The sequence below is a fragment of the Budorcas taxicolor genome, chromosome 23 (assembly GCF_023091745.1).
Source record: "Budorcas taxicolor isolate Tak-1 chromosome 23, Takin1.1, whole genome shotgun sequence".
NCBI classification, from domain to species: Eukaryota; Metazoa; Chordata; class Mammalia; order Artiodactyla; family Bovidae; genus Budorcas; species Budorcas taxicolor.
Genome location: NC_068932.1, coordinates 13,356,544 through 13,374,647, shown reverse-complemented (window position 1 = coordinate 13,374,647; position 18,104 = coordinate 13,356,544). Strand labels below are relative to the sequence as shown.

The following is an 18,104-nucleotide window of genomic DNA, read 5'->3' as shown; positions in this document are numbered from 1 at the left end:
CTCTCTAGGCTCAGAAAAGTCAATACTGGGTTAATGACAACTCTCAAATAAGCAGCCTTCTCACATGTAACTTTTTGTCAGTGATTAACCTGTTAGGCAAATTCTATTTCATTAAAGTATCCTACATGACTGACAATTTTTTCTCCAAACACTTCTTTACTTATGCTACCATTTCTACTCTCCCACAACCATCCTAGTTCATGCCTTCATCCTTCTTCATGTGCGTTATTGTACAGCTTCCTAGTCTTCCTAATGTCATGCAGCCCACTCAGCCCTCTACCAAATCACTCTTCCTAAATACACTGCTCTCATCACACTGTCCCCTCCTTAAAAGTTATCAATGATTCCACACTATCCACACAAAAAGCTCCTTAATCTGGAATTCAAAGCTCCTTATGAAGTAGTCTACACACTTCCCTTTGGAATCTTTCTCCCCAATACTTCCTAGGAAGACTTATAAAGGAGTGACTCAACTCTAGCCCATTCACTGCACTATTATCCTCTAACACTCTCAGTTCACTTCCACCATGCCTTCATCTGGTTCTTTGTGGGTATCAGTCCCAAGAGAATCCACACTTCCGAAGAAAAGAAATTCTGTACTACTCTATCATCTAAAAATTTTAAGCTCAGTACCACATTCAAAAAGACACTCAGTAAACAGTGACTAGGTTAATCATTAAGTCTTCCTAAATATTTAAATTCAGTCTGGCAAAATTTGATCACATTAACAAATAAATTCAATTTAGATTCAGTGTTACAAACTATTTCTGAAAAATTCTGGAATGTAAACAGTCTTACCGATGCAAACATCAATCTTTCCTTTAATTGCAGCTTCATGGAGAGGAGTGTAATTCCAATTATCACGAGCATTTGGGTCTGCACCATGTCGCAAAAGGAGATTGACCACTTCCGCATGGCCAAAAGAGCATGCATTATGAAGAGGAATAAGCCCCCCATCATCGCGTGCTTGGACGTTTGCGCCATTCTGAAGCAAATATTCAACTACATCTTTCCGACCAAAACCTGGAAGAAAGTAAATCATCCACATTTAAGTTCTCCAAAGAAAATATACCAAGATAGAAGCAATAAATACACGTCATACTAACGTATTTTGGGATGCAAAACATTAACAGATACAAAAATTCACTGATGAAATACATCACTAACTAATCTTAATGAGAAAGCCAAAGGGTCTCTCTGATGCATTAGGCAGTACTACTACTAACTTCAGAGGAAGGTTATGTAATTAGTCACTGAAAGCCCGAAGTTCAAATGTTTCCCACTCTACAACAGCATTCCTAATTGCAAATAACGGGTTCTGCATATTTTGTTATGTATTCAAAGTATACACTGACCAACTCTTGCTAGACTCCCTTTCCCACATCCAATCTCATAAAACGTATCTACTGAATTGGGGGACCATGAGAAAGCAACAGAAAGTTTGTACTGAAGACAAAGAGAGGTGACACTAGGCAAAAGTGTGACAGGAGTATCCTTGAAGGAGCGCCTACTCTGCCACTTGCACAACACAAGCAACTCTGCCTAGCAAGAGGCCTCCTTTAAAACCCAGCTCCCATAGTTCTGCTGCAACTGCCCCCGGAACAAAAAAGCCCGAAGAAGTCTGACAACTCGTTTATATTGGTTTACAGGTTTAGTACCGATGAGTTTCAATCTCTTACATATAATAGCACCTAAAATCTTTTTACAATTAATTGTTAAAGGAAAAGGACTTCAGATATATGTTAAAGCAGATGGGAAGATATACATGAGTATTGGGAGAGAGAGAGAGAGAAGACCTTTTCACTCATCTGAAATTTTACCAGAATATTCTTACAACTATCAAGACTGAATGCAGTCCTTCTAAGACCAAAATAGAGTTGAATGAGAAAGCAAAAACATATAATCTTTCCAAGGGGTACATCTGGGACTGGTCTGGCTGTAGCTGAGGGAAAAGTTAGATGACTGAAGACATTAACTGTTTTGTTTTGTCTAAATATTGCTAAGCTCTATGTCAGAGACACCGATATCTTTGATTCCCCCTATTCTCAGTCTTTGACTCTTCCTATCCTCAGTTCAGCTCAGTCGCTCAGACGTGTCTGACCCTTTGCAACCCCATGAACCCCAGCACGCCAGGCCTCCTTGTCCATCACCAACTCCCAGAGTCCACCCAAACCGACGTCCATCAAGTCGGTGATGCCATCCAACCATCTCATCCTCTGTCGTCCCCTTCGCCTTCTGCCCTCAATCTTTCCCAGCATCAGAGTCTTTTCCAATGAGTCAGCTCTTCGCATCAGGTGGCCAAAGTAGTGGAGTTTCAGCTTCAACATCAGTCCTTCCAATGAACACCTGGGACTGAGCTCCTATTTTCAAAGAGCTTACAATTTAGGATGTGGAAAAACAATTAGAACTAGTAGTTTTAGTATACTATAACTCATAAAAGAGGTATATATAAAATGCTACTAGAGCTCAAAGAAGAGACTATCTAAATTAGTGCAAAGCAAAGAACAGGAAGGACGATCCCAGAGAAGAGTCCAGTGATGACACCTGAGCGGAAGGCTTCCATTAGAAATGAAGAGATCACTAGGAGAATGAAGAGAGAAGAAAGGTGAGAAGAGAAGAGAGGTTAGGAGACAAGAGGGAGTAGGAAGAAGCTAAACAAGGGAAGAACACAGCAATTCAAGCAGGAGAAACAGAATGTACACAAGCGTGAAAGAGCAAATCATTATAGCGGCTAGGACAAAGAACGGCCACGTCGGCAGAAGTCGAAAAAGGAAGAATCTTTTCAGCCACACTAAGGTGGTACCTGGATTTTGTCCTACAGACTACAGTGTTTCTCAAGCTGCTTTCAGGCAACAGACTTAAAGGAAATCTTTTTTTGCCTAGGAAAAAAACTGAGACATAATTAACATATAAGGTTATATTAGTTTCAGGTGTATCACATAATGATATGATTTGTATATACTGCACGCATGCATGCATACTGAGTCACTTCAGTCGTGTTCGACTGTGCAACCCCATGGACAGCAGCCCACCAGGCTCTCTGTCCACGGAATTCTCCAGGCAAGAGTACTGGAGTGGGTTGCCATTTCCTTCATGTATATACTGCAAAACGAACACAATAAATCTAGTTAACATTACCACCACATATAGGTATTTTTTCCTGTGATGAGAACTTTTAAGATCTACTCTCTTAGCAACTTTCAAATATATAATGCAGCATTATTGACTATAGTCTTCATGCTGTATATTACATGCCCAGGATTTAACTTCACATAGCTTAATATCTGAAAGTCCATCCATGCTATTGCAAATGGCAAGATATCAATTTTTTTTCCAGCTGAATTATATTCCATCGTGTATGTACACCACAATTTCTTTATCCATTCATACCTGGACAGGCACTTAGGTTTTTTCCCCATGTCTTAGCTTTTGTAAACAATGTTGCACTGGCACTACTTACAATAGCCAAGACATGGAAGCAACTTAAATGTCCCTCGACAGAGGAATGGATAAGACAAATATCAAGTATCACTTCTAAAGCATGGTATGATAGTGGAAGACAGAGGAGTATGGAGTGCTATGCAGTTCACTGGGGTTGCAAAGAATTACAGACTCACAGACAAAGAAAATAACTTATGGTTCCCAAAAGGGAACTGAGGGGATCAGTACATTAGGAGCTTGGGATTAGCAGATTCAAACTAGTATTTATAAAACAGATAATCATCAGGGACCTATTATATAGCACAGGGACTATATCAATGTCTTGTAATAAATTATAATGGAAAAACAATATGAAAAAGAATACACACACACACACACACACAACTAAATCACTGTGCAGCACACCAGAAACCAGCACACCACTATAAATTAACTATACTTCAATTTTAAAAAACAGGAAGAAAAGAAAAAATGCTGCACTGAACATGGAGGTGCATAAGCCTTTCTGAGTTAACACTTCCTAATGAAATCTTATATAAAATCCCAATATGTGTCTTGTTTGCTGCAAAAATACCCAATGCCTGGTACACAGTTGGCACGCACAGAGTTGCAAATTAACTGAATTCAATTTAAAATAATACTATTCAGGCTGAACCTGCCTTCTTCTCCTCAAAGACCCAAACGAAATTATCCCTCTACTTCAGAGGCATCGCAAAGAAACAGTATGAAAAACACTGCTGTAAAATATGAATGGCCACTGAAGGACAAGCAAATTGCCTACTAATAAGTATATTTTAAAACCTTGCTTTGCATCTGCCTTTTAAAAAAGCTAATAATATCCTACAAATCAACTCTGATAGCCACACATTTCATTGATTGCAAGTATCAAAATTAAACTAGTTTTAGGGCATCACCAATGCAATGGACACGAACTTGGGCAAACTGGGAGATGGTGAGGGACAGGAAAGCCTGGCGTGCTGCAGTCCATAGGTCGCAAAGACCATGACTGGGCAACTGAACAAAAAAAAAACAATTTATAAACTAGTTCCTTTCTCATGAATCTTCTTCCAGATCTGCTGACATACTGAGTGCAACACCTTGATGGCACCATCCTTTAGGGTTTTGAAGAGTTCTACTAGAATTCCGTCACATCCATTAGCTTTATTAACAGTAGTGCTTCTAAAGGCCCACTCGACTGCGCTGTCCAGAAGGTCTTGCTCTGGGTGGCTGACCACACCATCGTAGTAACCTGGTTCATTTAAACCTTTTCTGTGCAGCTCTTCCATGAATTCTCTCCATCTCTTCAGCGTCTACTAGGTCTCTACCGTGTCCGTCCTTTATTTTGCCCATCTTTGGGCAAAATGTTCCCTTGATATCTCCCTTTTTCCTGACGAGCTCTCTAGTCTTTCTTCTGTTGTTTTTAGTTTTATACACTGCTCACTGAAGAAGGCCTTCTTGTCTCTCCATGCTGTTCTTTGGAAATCTGCGTTTGGTTGGATGTGCCTTTCCCTTTCTCCCTTGTTTCTTCTCTTCTCTTCTTTCTTTAGCTGTCTGTAAGGCCTCCTCAGATGCCACCTTGCCTTTCTGCTTCTCTTTTTCTTTGGGATGGCTTGGTTGGCTGCCTCCTGTACAGCACTACAGACCTCCGTCCATAGCTCTTCAGGCACACTACTTACAAGTTCTAATCCCTTGAATCTTTTCATTACCTCCACTGCTGGAAGACCCAGCAGTGGCCACAGGACTGGAAAAGGTCAATCCTCACCCTAATTCTCCCAAAAGGGTAGTACCAAAGAATGCACTCACCATCAGACAATGGCACTCACCTGCCACGCTAGCAAGGGCATGCTTACACTCTTGCATGCTCGGCTTCGGCATCATGCAAACCAAGAACTTCCAGATGCCCACGCTGGGTTTAGAAAAGGAAGAGGAACCAGAGCTCAAACTGCCAACATTCACTGGATCACAGAGAAAGCTAGGCAATTTCCAGAAAAACATCTACCTCTATTTCATCGATTACGCCAAAGCCTTTGACTTGTGGACTGTAATACACTGTGGAAAGCTCTTAAAGAGATAGGACTACCAGACCATCTCACCTGGCTCCTGAGAAACCTGTATGTGAGTCAAGAAGCAACAGTTAGAACCCTATATGGAACAACTGACTGGTTCAAGATCGAAAAAGGAGTATGCCGGAGCTGTCTGCTGTCACTCTGTTTGTTTAATCAATATGCTGAACACATCATGCGAAATGCCAGGCTGGATAGGTTACAAGCTGGAATCAAGATAGGCGGGAGAAACATCAACAACCTCAACCTGCCACTCGAATGGCAGAAAGCGAAGAGGAACTAAAGAGCCTCTTGATGAGGGTGAAGGAGGAGAGTGAAAGAGTCGCCTTAAAATTAAATATTAAAAAAAGTAAGGTCATGGTATCTGGTCCCATTACATCATGGCAAATAGAGGGGGGGAAAGGTGGAAGCAGCGACAGATTTCCTCTTCTTGGGCTCTAAAATCACTGTGGATGGTGACTGCAGCCATGAAATCAGAAGCCGTCTGCCTCTTGGCAGGAAAGCTATGGCAAACCTAGACAGTGTGTTGAAAACCAGAGACATTACACTGCCAACAAAGGTCTGGACAGTCAAGGCTATGGTCTTCCCAGTGGTCACATACGGTTATGAGAGCTGACAGTAAAGAAGGCAGAGTGCCAAATAAGTAATGCCTTCCAACTGTGGTGAGGGGAAGACTCCTCCGAGTCCCTTGGACAGCAAGGAGATAAAACCAATCTTAAGGGAAATCAACCCTGAATACTCGCTGGAAGGACTGATGTTAAAGCTGAAACTCCAGTATTTTGATCATCTGAGGGGAACAGCTGACTCATTGGAAAAGTCCCTGATGCTGGGAAAGATTGAGGGCAGAAAGAGAAGACGGCATCAGAGGATGAGATGGCTGGTTGGATGGCATTACTGATGCAATGGACATGAGCTTGGGCAAACTTTGGGAGATGCTGAGGGACAGGGAGGCCTGGGGTTGCAAAGTATTGGATATGGCTGGGCGACTGAACAACAACCATCAAAATTAAACTAGTCCCTTTCTCATGAATAGTTGGGTTGTTTCTACTCTTTTCCTATTACATACAATGTTGCCAGGAGTAACTAAAAAGAGAAAACTGACAGTATCTGGCAACTTCTTTAATTTGGGGAAAGAAGATGACAATCGGACATCCAAAATATAAAGGAAAACAGGATATTTACTAAGATAAGATTATTTGTTTTTGGAAATGCTTAAATGCTTTTGGACATCTGTTTGAGGAACAAATGTCCAATAAGTAGAAGGTTCTGTGTATTTCTAACTAAGGAAATTAGTATGAACTAACAACTGACACTTTGAAGTCTTGACCGTAAAGATGGTGTTTGAAGCCATGCAAGAAAATGAAGCTGACTAGAGAACACTAGTTTTCTGTTCTGTTGAAAGAAGTATGTTTCGTATCAAAGATCAATCCCTTCTCATCTTACACTTTCTCACCTTCTCAAGGTATTCCTATCCACATCAATCTCTCCCTCTCCGCCAGATCATTCCCAACAGTGTGTAAGCATGTTCTTTACGTTCCATTTTATTAAAAATATTCTCCTTGAATTCACATGCCCATTTCTCTGCTCCCCTGCATATTCAACCCTCTAGGAAAGTGAAAGTGAAGTTGCTCAGTTGTATCCAACTCTTCGGGACACCATGGACTGTAGCCTACCAGGCTCCTCCATCCATGGGATTTTCCAGGCAAGAATACTGGAGTGGGTTGCCATTTCCTTCTCCAGGGGATCTTCCCGACCCAAGGATCGAACCCAGGTCTCCCGCACTGTAGGCAGATGCTTTACCATCGGAACCACCAGGAAAACCCTACAGACTGTCCCCAATTCTCTATTTCGCATTTACTCCTCTTTCAAATCCAGTCTGGCTTCTTCTTTATGACTGCTTTCATCGAGGCCACCTACAACCTCCATGTTGCCAAACCCAAAGGACACATGTCTGTTCTCATTTGACTAGATCTCTCAGCAACATTTGGCAACTGACTTGACAACTGACTAATCCCTCTCTTGTGAAAAATATCTCTGAGTTTCCATGACATCACACCTTTCTGGTTTTTCGTGCCTCATCTGTTCATTTAACAAATGATCAGGGAGGGATTTCCTTGGTAGTCCAGTGGTTAAGACTTCACTTTCCAATGCAGGGGGTGCAAGTTTGATCCCTGGTTGGGGAGCTTAGATCCCACAAGCCTCGAAGCCAAACAAAAACAAAATGAAAAACAAAAATAATATTGAGACAAATTCAATCAAGACTTAAACCAAAAAAGAAACCAAATGATCAGGGAATCAACCATGTGATGACACTTTTCGGGGTGCCTCTGACTTACGAGTGTACAGAACAGACCAAATATCTGCCTTTGAGGAACTTCCATGGAGGTGGAGGAGATGAACAACAAACGCACAAAGTAAGTATGTTAGAAGGTCATTAGAAAAAGAGAAGACGTGGTCGGGGATTCCCTCGTGGCTCAGCGGTAAAGAATCAGGCTGCCAGCACAGAAGACCCAAGTTCAGTGCCTGATCCAGAAGGGCCCACGTGCTGTGGAGCAACGAAGCCCGCGCCACAACTATCGAGCCTGTGCTCTAGAGCACAAAAGCTGCAGCTACTGGAGCCCAAGGGCCCTAGAGCCCGCGCTTTGCAAACAGCCACCGCAAGAAGCAGCCCGAGTACCACAACCAGAGAAAGGCCCGAGCAGCAGCGAAGATCCAGCAAAAAAAAAAAAAAAAAGAAAAAGGTGATCAGAGTGTGTATATGGAGGGGGTCATAAAGTACAACAGCGAGGTCACCATAGGCCTTGCGGAGACGGTGACATCTGACGCAAGACTTGAAGGAGAGAGAACGAGCCCTACGGACCGACAGAAGACTAGAATAGATGGAGCTGAACAAGGGGTAGCAGAAGAGGAGGTGAGGTCAGAAGTAACCAGCACCAGCTACAGAGGCTTGAGGACCACTGTAGGAATTCTGGCTTTTTTACTGTAAGGAAAAAGGGAGTGTCATCGTAGGATTCTGAGCTGGTAAATTACATGATATGACCTATCTGAAAAGTACCCTCTGGCTGTTGGGTTGAGACAAGATTTACGGGGGTCTAGGTTAGAAACCAATGAAAGACCATGGTAGTTTGGACCATAATGTGGTGGCACCTGTCAGAATATGAAGTGGCAGGTTCTGGGTACTCTGAAGGTAGGGCCACCATAGTTTGCTCTCAGCCTGGATGTGGGGTGAGGCTAAGGGTGAGAGGGTGAGGAGGTTAAGAGAAGGTGGGGGCAAGGGAGGAGTCACGGCTGACTCCAAGGCTTTTGGACTGAGGAATGGAGGAGTGGGGTTAGCATCAACTGGGACAGGAAGGTTACAGACTGAAGAGCTCTGTGGCAGAAGGTGAGAAATCCAAGTTTCGGCCATGTCCTACCTCCTTAGGGGCTTCCTGCTTATTCCACCTGATTTTTAAATGCTGGGACTCCTCAAGACTCAGTTCTCTTCCCTCTTTTCCCCTCATCTTCTCCTATGGCTTTAAATACCACCTAGATACATGACCTGCAAATTGAAATCTCCAGTCTAGATTTTTCACCTGAATTCCAGACTGTTTACTAGACATACCTTCACCTGGGTATTTCGAAGGCATCTCAAACTCAACACGTTCCCTAACTTCTCTTCATTCCACTGACATTGCCCAACCACCCCCCCGCCCAAGCCCAAATGTCTCCAGCCTGAACCACTGCAAAAGTCTCCTTAATCGGGCCTCACATTTTCACTGTCCCCAGCGACCTTTTAAAAACAACCCTCATATCATACCCCCATTTAAAGTAATCCATTGACTTCCCACTGACACTCTTAGAATACAATTCAATCCTGCTACCATGGCCTACAAGGCCTGCTGCCTGAACTGGCCCTTACCTACTTCTCCGACTTCATTTCAAACCACTTTTCCCTTTCTGAACCGTGATCCAGCTTTCTTTCGGTTCACCAAGCGTACTAACCTTACTTTAGCATATGCTGCCTGTCTGCTTGGCCTCCTTCTCCCATGTTCTTTGCATTTCTATTCACTGTCTAATGTCCCCACCTTAAAGAGACCATCCCTGATCATTCTATCTAAAGTGGTCCATTCTGCACAGTCATACAATCAATTTAGTTGGTTTCCCCCTCTCCTCCATTAGAACTCAAGCTCCAGAAAAAACACAAGGGTTTTCCCTTTGCTATTCACAGCAGTATCCTCTGGTACTTATTAAAACTTCTAATTACTGTTCAGTACTAATCTCCTGAACTCCGTAACAAGAGGGTCAATGTCTATCTTAATTCATCCCTACTTTCCCAGTGTCTGTACACTGCCTGGCACACAGCAACAAAAAAATCTGTTCATATTTGCTGAAAAAATACATCATGGTATGAGAAAAGGAGACTGAGAAGTACAACTTAGAAAGAATAGCACTGCAAAAGCCAAGAGGGAAAATTTCCAGGAAGAAAGGTCTCTGGCCCGAATATTCCTTATCGTAGCCTGGGCACTGCTGATCACACTGTCCTCCCAAGTGAGCCACCCCCAGCTGCCCCAATCAGTGGTTCTGCTATTTCAGCCACTCAGCATCCACCTGGAAGAAAAGCTTTTATTAAAGACTTCAGTTGGAGAATAAGAGAAAAAGAATCAGAATAAAGAAAAGTTAGTAAAGATATCTCTTTCTTTGGAAAGGTACTTGATGTACTCAAGGACCTTGAGAAGGATCCCTATTTCTTCAGTGGTAATGTTGTCTGAAGTAGTCAAAATGGTGACTCACAGAGTAACTTCCCAAAAAAGGGGTGTGAGGTGGGCACAGAAATAGCTATAGCAGAACACCTGGCTGTTTTATGAGATAGTGTCAGGAAGCTATCTGTTACAAAGGATTAGTGATCAAGCTGAACAAAGGTCAAGAGTAGCTTTTTGTTAAAATACCACTGAGAAAAGACGATGGTTGCTTCAAACCAGAGTTAACAAGAGAGAATCAATACTGATGTGTTTAATTAAATACTGAAACTGAAGTTTTAGCTAGGGAGGAGATATGGGGAGAAAGGGTTAAGGTGATTTTATCTACATAATTACCAACAGTCCAAGACACGGATGAGGACTTTCACCTCAACAACTGTATCAACATGATTTCCTAGCCATTAAGAGGTCTGAAACCCATCTGGAGGCTGACAGAGAGATCAGCATGTTTTCCAAGTCACAGTGTAAGGACTATAATATGTGTATACAGGTCATGCTGCTATTCTGAGAGTAGATAAGAGTCTGAGATTTAGAGTGTTTGAAGTCACTTCTTGAAATGAAAGGAATTATTTAGAAGGGGTCAGTAGGGAGCTATTTCAAATTTTAAAATCTACTTTTGGAAGTTTGGTGAAACCTTTAGATTTTAGTGGCTTCCCAAACTCTAAGAACTAATCCCTGATACAATCCCCATTCTTACAGTCTCAGGAATAATTCAAAGCATTTCTGTTATGTACTCATTTTTTGAAGAAAAACAGTTTTGCAAAGTATGTTCTGATCACGCTCTCACTGGCCAGGTAAAACATGAATAGGAATATCCTTAAGAGTCGATACCCAGCTCCATATCCTAAGGATCTCTTTACAAAGGAATCAGAAGCCTACAGTCAGTGGTTATAGCTGCTCAGGTTACACTGCGATTTTATTTTACAATTATGTAACAGCACTCATCTTCAAACATGAAAATCCTGATGAAATTATACACTGAGTTTGAATCCACTATAGAGCCCTGACAGTGAAACAAAACTGGCTTACTTGGAAACTAAACTTGCTGATCAATAAAATGGCTAGCAAGATGTCCTGTTCATTTCTGTTCACTGGACAAGGCCCGTACTGGATATATAGGAGGACTTGATAAGCATTTATTTAGTGTATAGCTGATACTTTGGCTGGAACAGTAAGCAAAAAACCTCCACAGAAAATATGAAGTTAATGATTTGTGACAACTAAGAAAGTAGTCTATTCAATTTCCCTTTTGTTTCACTACCATCCAGATGCCATCAGTTTCTGCAGTCCCAGGAACTGTCTTGCCAACCATGACTACTGTTAATAGTATCATATTTTCCTGCTATACTGGAAACATGCTTTCATCTGAATGGCTTCCAGAAAGTTGTGAAGCACTGGAAGTCGCTACAGAGAAACCAACTTAAGACTCAGGAAATTTCACTGAGAGCCCCCATCTCTCCCTTTTTACAGCCTGAAGATGGAATGAGCCACTGATGATACAGCTGGTCCAATATGCAATGACAGTTATGTGTTGCCAACCCAAGGCATCACACAGAGCTTTGTCAGAAGGAAACATTAAAAAACAGAAAATATCAACAGATGCCGTGAAAGAGAGAAGGCTCCTGTGATCCAGAAGATGGGAATGTTAGTCAAGCAGCCTTCAGCTTGACTTACACAGCCAGGACTCTTGTCAGATTTTTTAAAGGCTATCATTTTATACTTCTCATTTACTATTATTAGATTGGTTCAAAAGTAATTGCAGTTTTACATTGTTGAACTTTGCCATTTGATAGTGGTTTACATTCTTAAATAAATGTGGTTATGTTATACATCATTTTAATGCACATGTCTTATTTTTTTTGCTAATGACTTACTACTTGCTGGTTATTTTATATTTACTTTAGACTACAGAAATGATGCTAGACAAAAAACTAATTTGAGTAATTTTTTTATTCAAGTTCAACATGGGTCTGGGTCATAAAGCAGTGGGGACAGCTCAAAACATCAACAATGCCTTTGGCCCAAGAACTACAATGCAGTGGTGGTTCAAGAAGTTTTGCTAAGGAGACCAGAGCCTTGAAGATGAGGAGCGTAGTGGCCAGCCATCAGAAGTCAACAACGACCAAGTAAGAGCAATCATCGAAGCTGATCCTTTCACAACTACGCAAGAAGTTGCCAAACAACTCAACGTCAACCATTCTACGGTTGTTTGGTATTTGAAGCAAATCGGAAAGATGAAAAAAAAAGTGGGTGCCTCATGAGCTGACCGCAAATAAAAAGAACAACCCATCACCGTGAGGAGTTTTCTTCTCTTACTCTACTCAAAAACAAAGAACCATTTCTCAATCAGACTGAAAAAGTGGATTTTATATAAGAACCGGAGATGACCAGCTCAATGACTGGACTGAGAAGAAGCTCCAAAGCACTTCCCAAAGCCAAACTTGCGCCCCCCCAAAAGTCATGGTCAGTTTCATGGTCTGCTGCCCATCTAATCCACTACAGCTTTCTGAAACCATCACATCTGGGAAGTATGCTCATCAAATCAATGAGATGCACCAAAAACTGCAATGCCTGCAGCCGGCACTGGTCAATTGAAAGGGTACAATTCTCCGTGACAACGCCTGACCACACCTCACACAACCAACACTTCAAAGGTTGAATGAATTGGGCGACAAAGTTTGCCTCATCCGCCATATTCACCTGATCTCTCGCCAACTGATTACCACTTCTTCAAGCATCTCAACAACTTTTTGCAGGGAAAACACTTCCACAATCAGTAGGAGGCAGAAAATGCTTTCCAAAAGCTCATCAAACCCCTAAGTATGGATTTTTACACTACAGGAATAAACTTATTTCTCACTGGCAAAAATGTGTTGATTGTAATGGTTCCTATTTTTATTAATAGACATGTGTTTGAGCCTAGTTATGATGATTTAAATTTCATGGCCCAAAACCACAATTACTTTTGTACCCACCTAATAACTTTACTAAGATCCAGAAAGAAGTACTTCCTGCACGTATTTATTGAGAATGAGGAATACACAGGAGGAGGCTTTGTCTAGTTCAACTTGGGACAAATAGTCTGGTCAGAGTAGGAGAAACTTTGGAAAGGATGCCATGGCCTCTGGGGTGATGAAAGTCTAACAATCTGAATGCAGAAATATTGAAACAAGTACTCCAAAGTGGTTGCTACTGAAGGCTACTGCCTATCTCTAAATCCACCAACAGCTGAGGAAAAAAATGTAACTCAAGTCTTGATAATATACTATAACAAGAGATCCGGTAGTAAAAAAAAAAAAAAAAAAATCTGAAGTCTGAAATAGACTGGTCTTTGATACAGGGGTTTTCTACTGATACAGGATTTAATTATCCCCCACAGCAGAAAACAGTCTATAATTCCAGCCCTAGGTAAGAAATGGGGGTACTTTTTGTGGCTCTCCCGTAATTATGATGTTGGCCTACAGCCAAAAGAAGGAAATGCTTTTGCAACATTAATGGACGGCTTCAATAGCACCACTTTGGGAAAGGGTATCAGTGGTAATCACAAAAGCTATTATGTCTTTGGCAGCTGAAAGTAAAAGTGTCAGTTGCTCAGTGTGTCTGACTCTACAATCCCATGGACTGTAGCCTGCCAGGCTCCTCTGTCCACAGAATTTTCCAGGCAAGAATACTGCAGTGCGTAGCTGTTCCCTTCTCCAGAGGATCTTCCCGCCCCAGGGATTGAACCTGAGTCTCCTGTATTGCAGGCGGATTCTTTACCATCTGAACCACCAGGGAAGCCCCTTGGCAGCTAAGCTATTAACCTCTTCAACTGGAGAAATCATCTCACTTTCTTATACAAGTCAGATTCTGACCTACCAGTCCAATTGCCTTCCCTAGACAGAAATCCTTTCCACACCTCTCAAAGGGCCCAATTCAACCACTGTAAGGAGGCTCCCAGACAATCCCACAGTTCAGTAGATTGTTAAAGGCAGCCTGACTCCTTGTAACCTTTCACCTACTAGCCCCTAGCTTTGACTGCAAAGGCCACACAAGTCATATCCTCTCACTTTGTCTACTTAACTTCTTCCACATATGTGGATAGCAACATTGTTTAGCCTTAGTCTTCTTTTCTCTCTAGAATAAGTAGGTTTCCGATTGTAAAATAAATTCCAGGTGCTCTACTTCACACTTGGTGTGGGGAGTGGGAAACCTTATATGCAATTCATATGCATACTTTATACATAATTGAATGTAGCAACTGAAGTCTGACTAGCCCAAAGTACATGGCTGAGCAGCATACTATAAATACAGAAAAGTAACATACTAAGTACAAAACAAAACTCACTTTGTTTAACCAGAACTCTAACAATGCAAGTTATTTTTCAACTTGTCTTCTCCAACTACAACTATATCCATACATATATATCATCTCTTTCTACCATCTCTAAACCTGAATTCTTTGAACTGAATGTTATTTTACATTTTTTTTCCATTGAACAATTCTCTGCACATCTTAAAACATATTTAAGATTCTCAAGCCAGAAAATTCTGTTCTGTTCTAAGATTCTTGAGAATGCTGTGTATTTCTTTCTTTGGCTATGATGGACAAAAAGATGACCTTCTCCCAAAGATTCTGGCCCTCTTCATTTTTTCAGAAGCAAGTTCAGAGATGCAATCTGCTTTACTGAAACCTGCTTGTTTTCTAGGGGATTATACTGTCAAGAATTTCAGATCTTACTGCTTTTAGCAAAATCAGAGCTGCAGCTTTCCTACCACTAACTTGCCTCTACAAGTTTTGTAATATGTCACAAAAAACTCATTCACATCCTGTGTGTGTGTGGAGGGGAGGGAATAGGTAAGGGGCTGGTGGCAGGGGGATTGAAGAGGAAACTTCTGACAAGCAGTGACTTCTTGAAGCATACTTATTTAAGAAATGGAATCTAGTCTGATAATATAAAAGTTACTGTTTATCTGATTATTTTTTCCATTTGACACAAGAACTTAACTCCTTTAGGGCTAGCAATTATTCTTTAACTGAACTAAATATTTTAGATGAAAATACAGACCCAATTTTCTAAACTGTTCTATCGTGATTCATTTTCCTTTGCACCGATCTCTCATTCCTGTTCCTTGGAATTGAAACAAAAAGACAAAATAATACCTACCCACCTCCCATAAAATGTCCAAGTTTTAATTGGCTTAAAAAAAAAAAATGTTCCCCTACAGCTTACCCTATAATGTACAAACACAGGACACTGCTCCGTCAGGCTGTTACATAATCACACCTACACTGAACTTCCAATGACATGCTGACGTGCATGTTAACATAACTAATAACTCACTACCTACAAAGAGTTTATGAAATATATTCTCCACATATTAAGAAAAAATGCAGCTGGATGCATTTATTTAAAAATTTGAGCAAGAAGGTTCTCTCTCATTAATCTTAATAACTCAGATTGAATTTACAGAGTTAATTAAAATTTCTTATACACCTGGGTTTAAATGCAGAGCTTTAAAACTCTGGTTTAATATAGACCATTAGTAATTTTTATTACTTTTATATCTTAAATTCTTAATCTTATTACCTGTACCTGATAATTTGGGTAAATTGTGAGGCGTAACTGGTTCCTAAAATAAGTTTTCCATTTCAGTTTGAACAAACCACAAAGTTTTCCACTTCAGTTTGGTAAAAAGTGCTCTGATGTTGGGACAGAGCTCAGGGTGGTATGGTTGGGAGGAACAAGGTCAATAGGAAGCTAATCCATAACCTTAAGTCTCTAAATATTACTATTTTCAGATATGAACTCATTAATACAACAAATTCTTGAAAGGTAGCAACTAAGATCTTTGGTTATTTTTATCCCACAGATCAAGCAAACAGAATCTGAGTAACACTACCCTTTGGATTATGTATCAGTCGGTTATGACAGTTTCCCAAATCAGTTGCTTAAATGCTGACTACACGGACAAGCAGGACAATTCAAGTCAGAGACAGCGGTGATCATCAAAATTTTAGGCAAAACTAGCTAAACGTGAGATGAGACTTGAGTATTCTTGTCTTCCCTTTCCACTGCCCACAGGCTGTTTCTAGTTCTCCCACCAACGGTCCTCCAAACCTTCTCCAAAGCTCCTCAATGGGAACCCAACAAATTTGTAATTGACAGAGAAAGCATACTTCCCAGTAGTATTTACATTCTAAATCAGGTACAGGTTAAGACAAACACATTTCCCACTGAAAGCGTAAAAGCAATGCTTGTGAACAAGGAAATCTTTCTTATGTTTCTCGGCTCATCATTCCAGAGTGCAATCACAATCCTACCAAGAGAAAACTATAAATGCTTCATAGAAATAAGCTGTGTCCCATCTCTAGTTTTTATATTCTTCCATTAAATTTAATACACCTATCATAAAATGAACCTAGTAAACATATATAAAAATATGTGTGTATGTGTGTAATTCAAACGATCTAAATCTCAGGATGAGGCGAGATTACTTCCGATTTAAAATCTAGACCCAAGCTAGAGTCCCTGCACCATCTTTGCTGGCATTATACTACTTTCCATCCCAACTTGTATCTGGCAGAGACTACCCTCACGCATCCCGCACCCAGCCTAAGTCAGACCTCAGTTCTTCCAAACTTGACTATTTCCAGTCCGTCTCCAGAAACTTGCCAATGAGTGCTACCCACGTAAACCCATTAATGCTAATGTGTCAATGGGCCATTAAGCTGATCCTCCTAAATTACATCCCCGCATTTGACACAAGCCTCAAGAACGTAACACAAAGGACTTTTAAGAGTTATAATGAAAAGTGCAAGAAAGATAGGTTTGGGAGATAACTGGCCTTTAAAATTCACAAGGTTTACTTCGTCCCCTACTCCTTCTAGCCTGTAGAGGCCTTTTAGGGTTGTAAGACCGGAAGTGGGTACAGGTATTGTCGAAACAAAATAAAGCAAAAAAACAAAAAACAATAACAACAACTTCCAGTGACTGTGGCACACTCACCCCCTAAAACCTAGGGAACTGCTCACCTCCCATTCGACGACATCAAGAGAACCGGGACCGGAGTCCCAAGGGGAAAGGCCGGGGGGAGAGAAGCAGTGTCTGGTTTCGGGCCTGCAAACCCGGGTGCGCAGGTGGGGTCTGGGCGAGGCAAGGCGGCGCTGGTCCCGCTTACCTGCGGCGAAGTGGAGCGGGGTGGACTTCCTGCCCGCCGTGTCGCGGCTGTTCACCTTCTCGGGCGTCACCAGCCTCTTAACTCGCTCCACGTCCCCGTTGCGGCAAGCCTCGAACAGCTCGCGGGCGGCCGGCTCCACTGCCTCGGCCGCCGCGCCCGCGCAGGCCGCGCCCCCGCCGGCGCAGCGGCGGCCCGACATTATTCTGGCCACCGCCGCCGCCGCCAGCAGCAGCGCCAGCAACGGCAGCAGGAGCCCCGGCCCCGCGAGCAGGAGGGCGAGGCTCCCCGGAGGAGACGCGCTCAGGGCCCGGGCCTCTCGGCTCCCTGCTGTCACCGGGCTCGGCGCAGTCCCATGGCCGCGCCACCTCGCATCCCTCGATCGGCCTCGCGACCCCCGACTGCCCCGCCGCGGCGGAAGAACCGAGAACCCGCCGCTCGAGCTCAGAAGCGACGCGGCGGCGGAAACTGGCAAGGCCCCTCCCGCCAGCTCCGCTGAGCCCGGGGAGCGCACGTGACGTCGCGCCGCGCGTGCGCGGTGGTGGTAGGCAGGCCGGACAGGTTTTGGCCAGCGGGCCGCGCCGAGGGGTTTGTGGGAAATGTGAGGCGAGCGCCGCTGGCCGCGGGTGGGGTAGGGGCTTCGTCCCATCGCCATCTTTGTGGTGGGTTTTGCTGAAGTTGAATGTTTTGCTTAATGTCTTTATTA

At 42.4% G+C, this 18,104-nt stretch overlaps 1 protein-coding gene across 1 annotated transcript in view; it reads right to left on the bottom strand.

Annotated features, from left to right (window-relative positions):
* Window positions 1-17,788, bottom strand: part of TNKS2 (tankyrase 2) — a 63,853-nt gene extending 46,065 nt beyond the window's left edge. The window contains 3 exon segments of the mRNA XM_052660643.1: window positions 799-1,023; window positions 17,402-17,759; window positions 17,762-17,788. Coding sequence (XP_052516603.1) covers window positions 799-1,023; window positions 17,402-17,759; window positions 17,762-17,773 — 595 coding nt within the window. The 5' untranslated portion in view covers window positions 17,774-17,788.
* Between the last annotated feature and the right edge of the window lie 316 nt (window positions 17,789-18,104).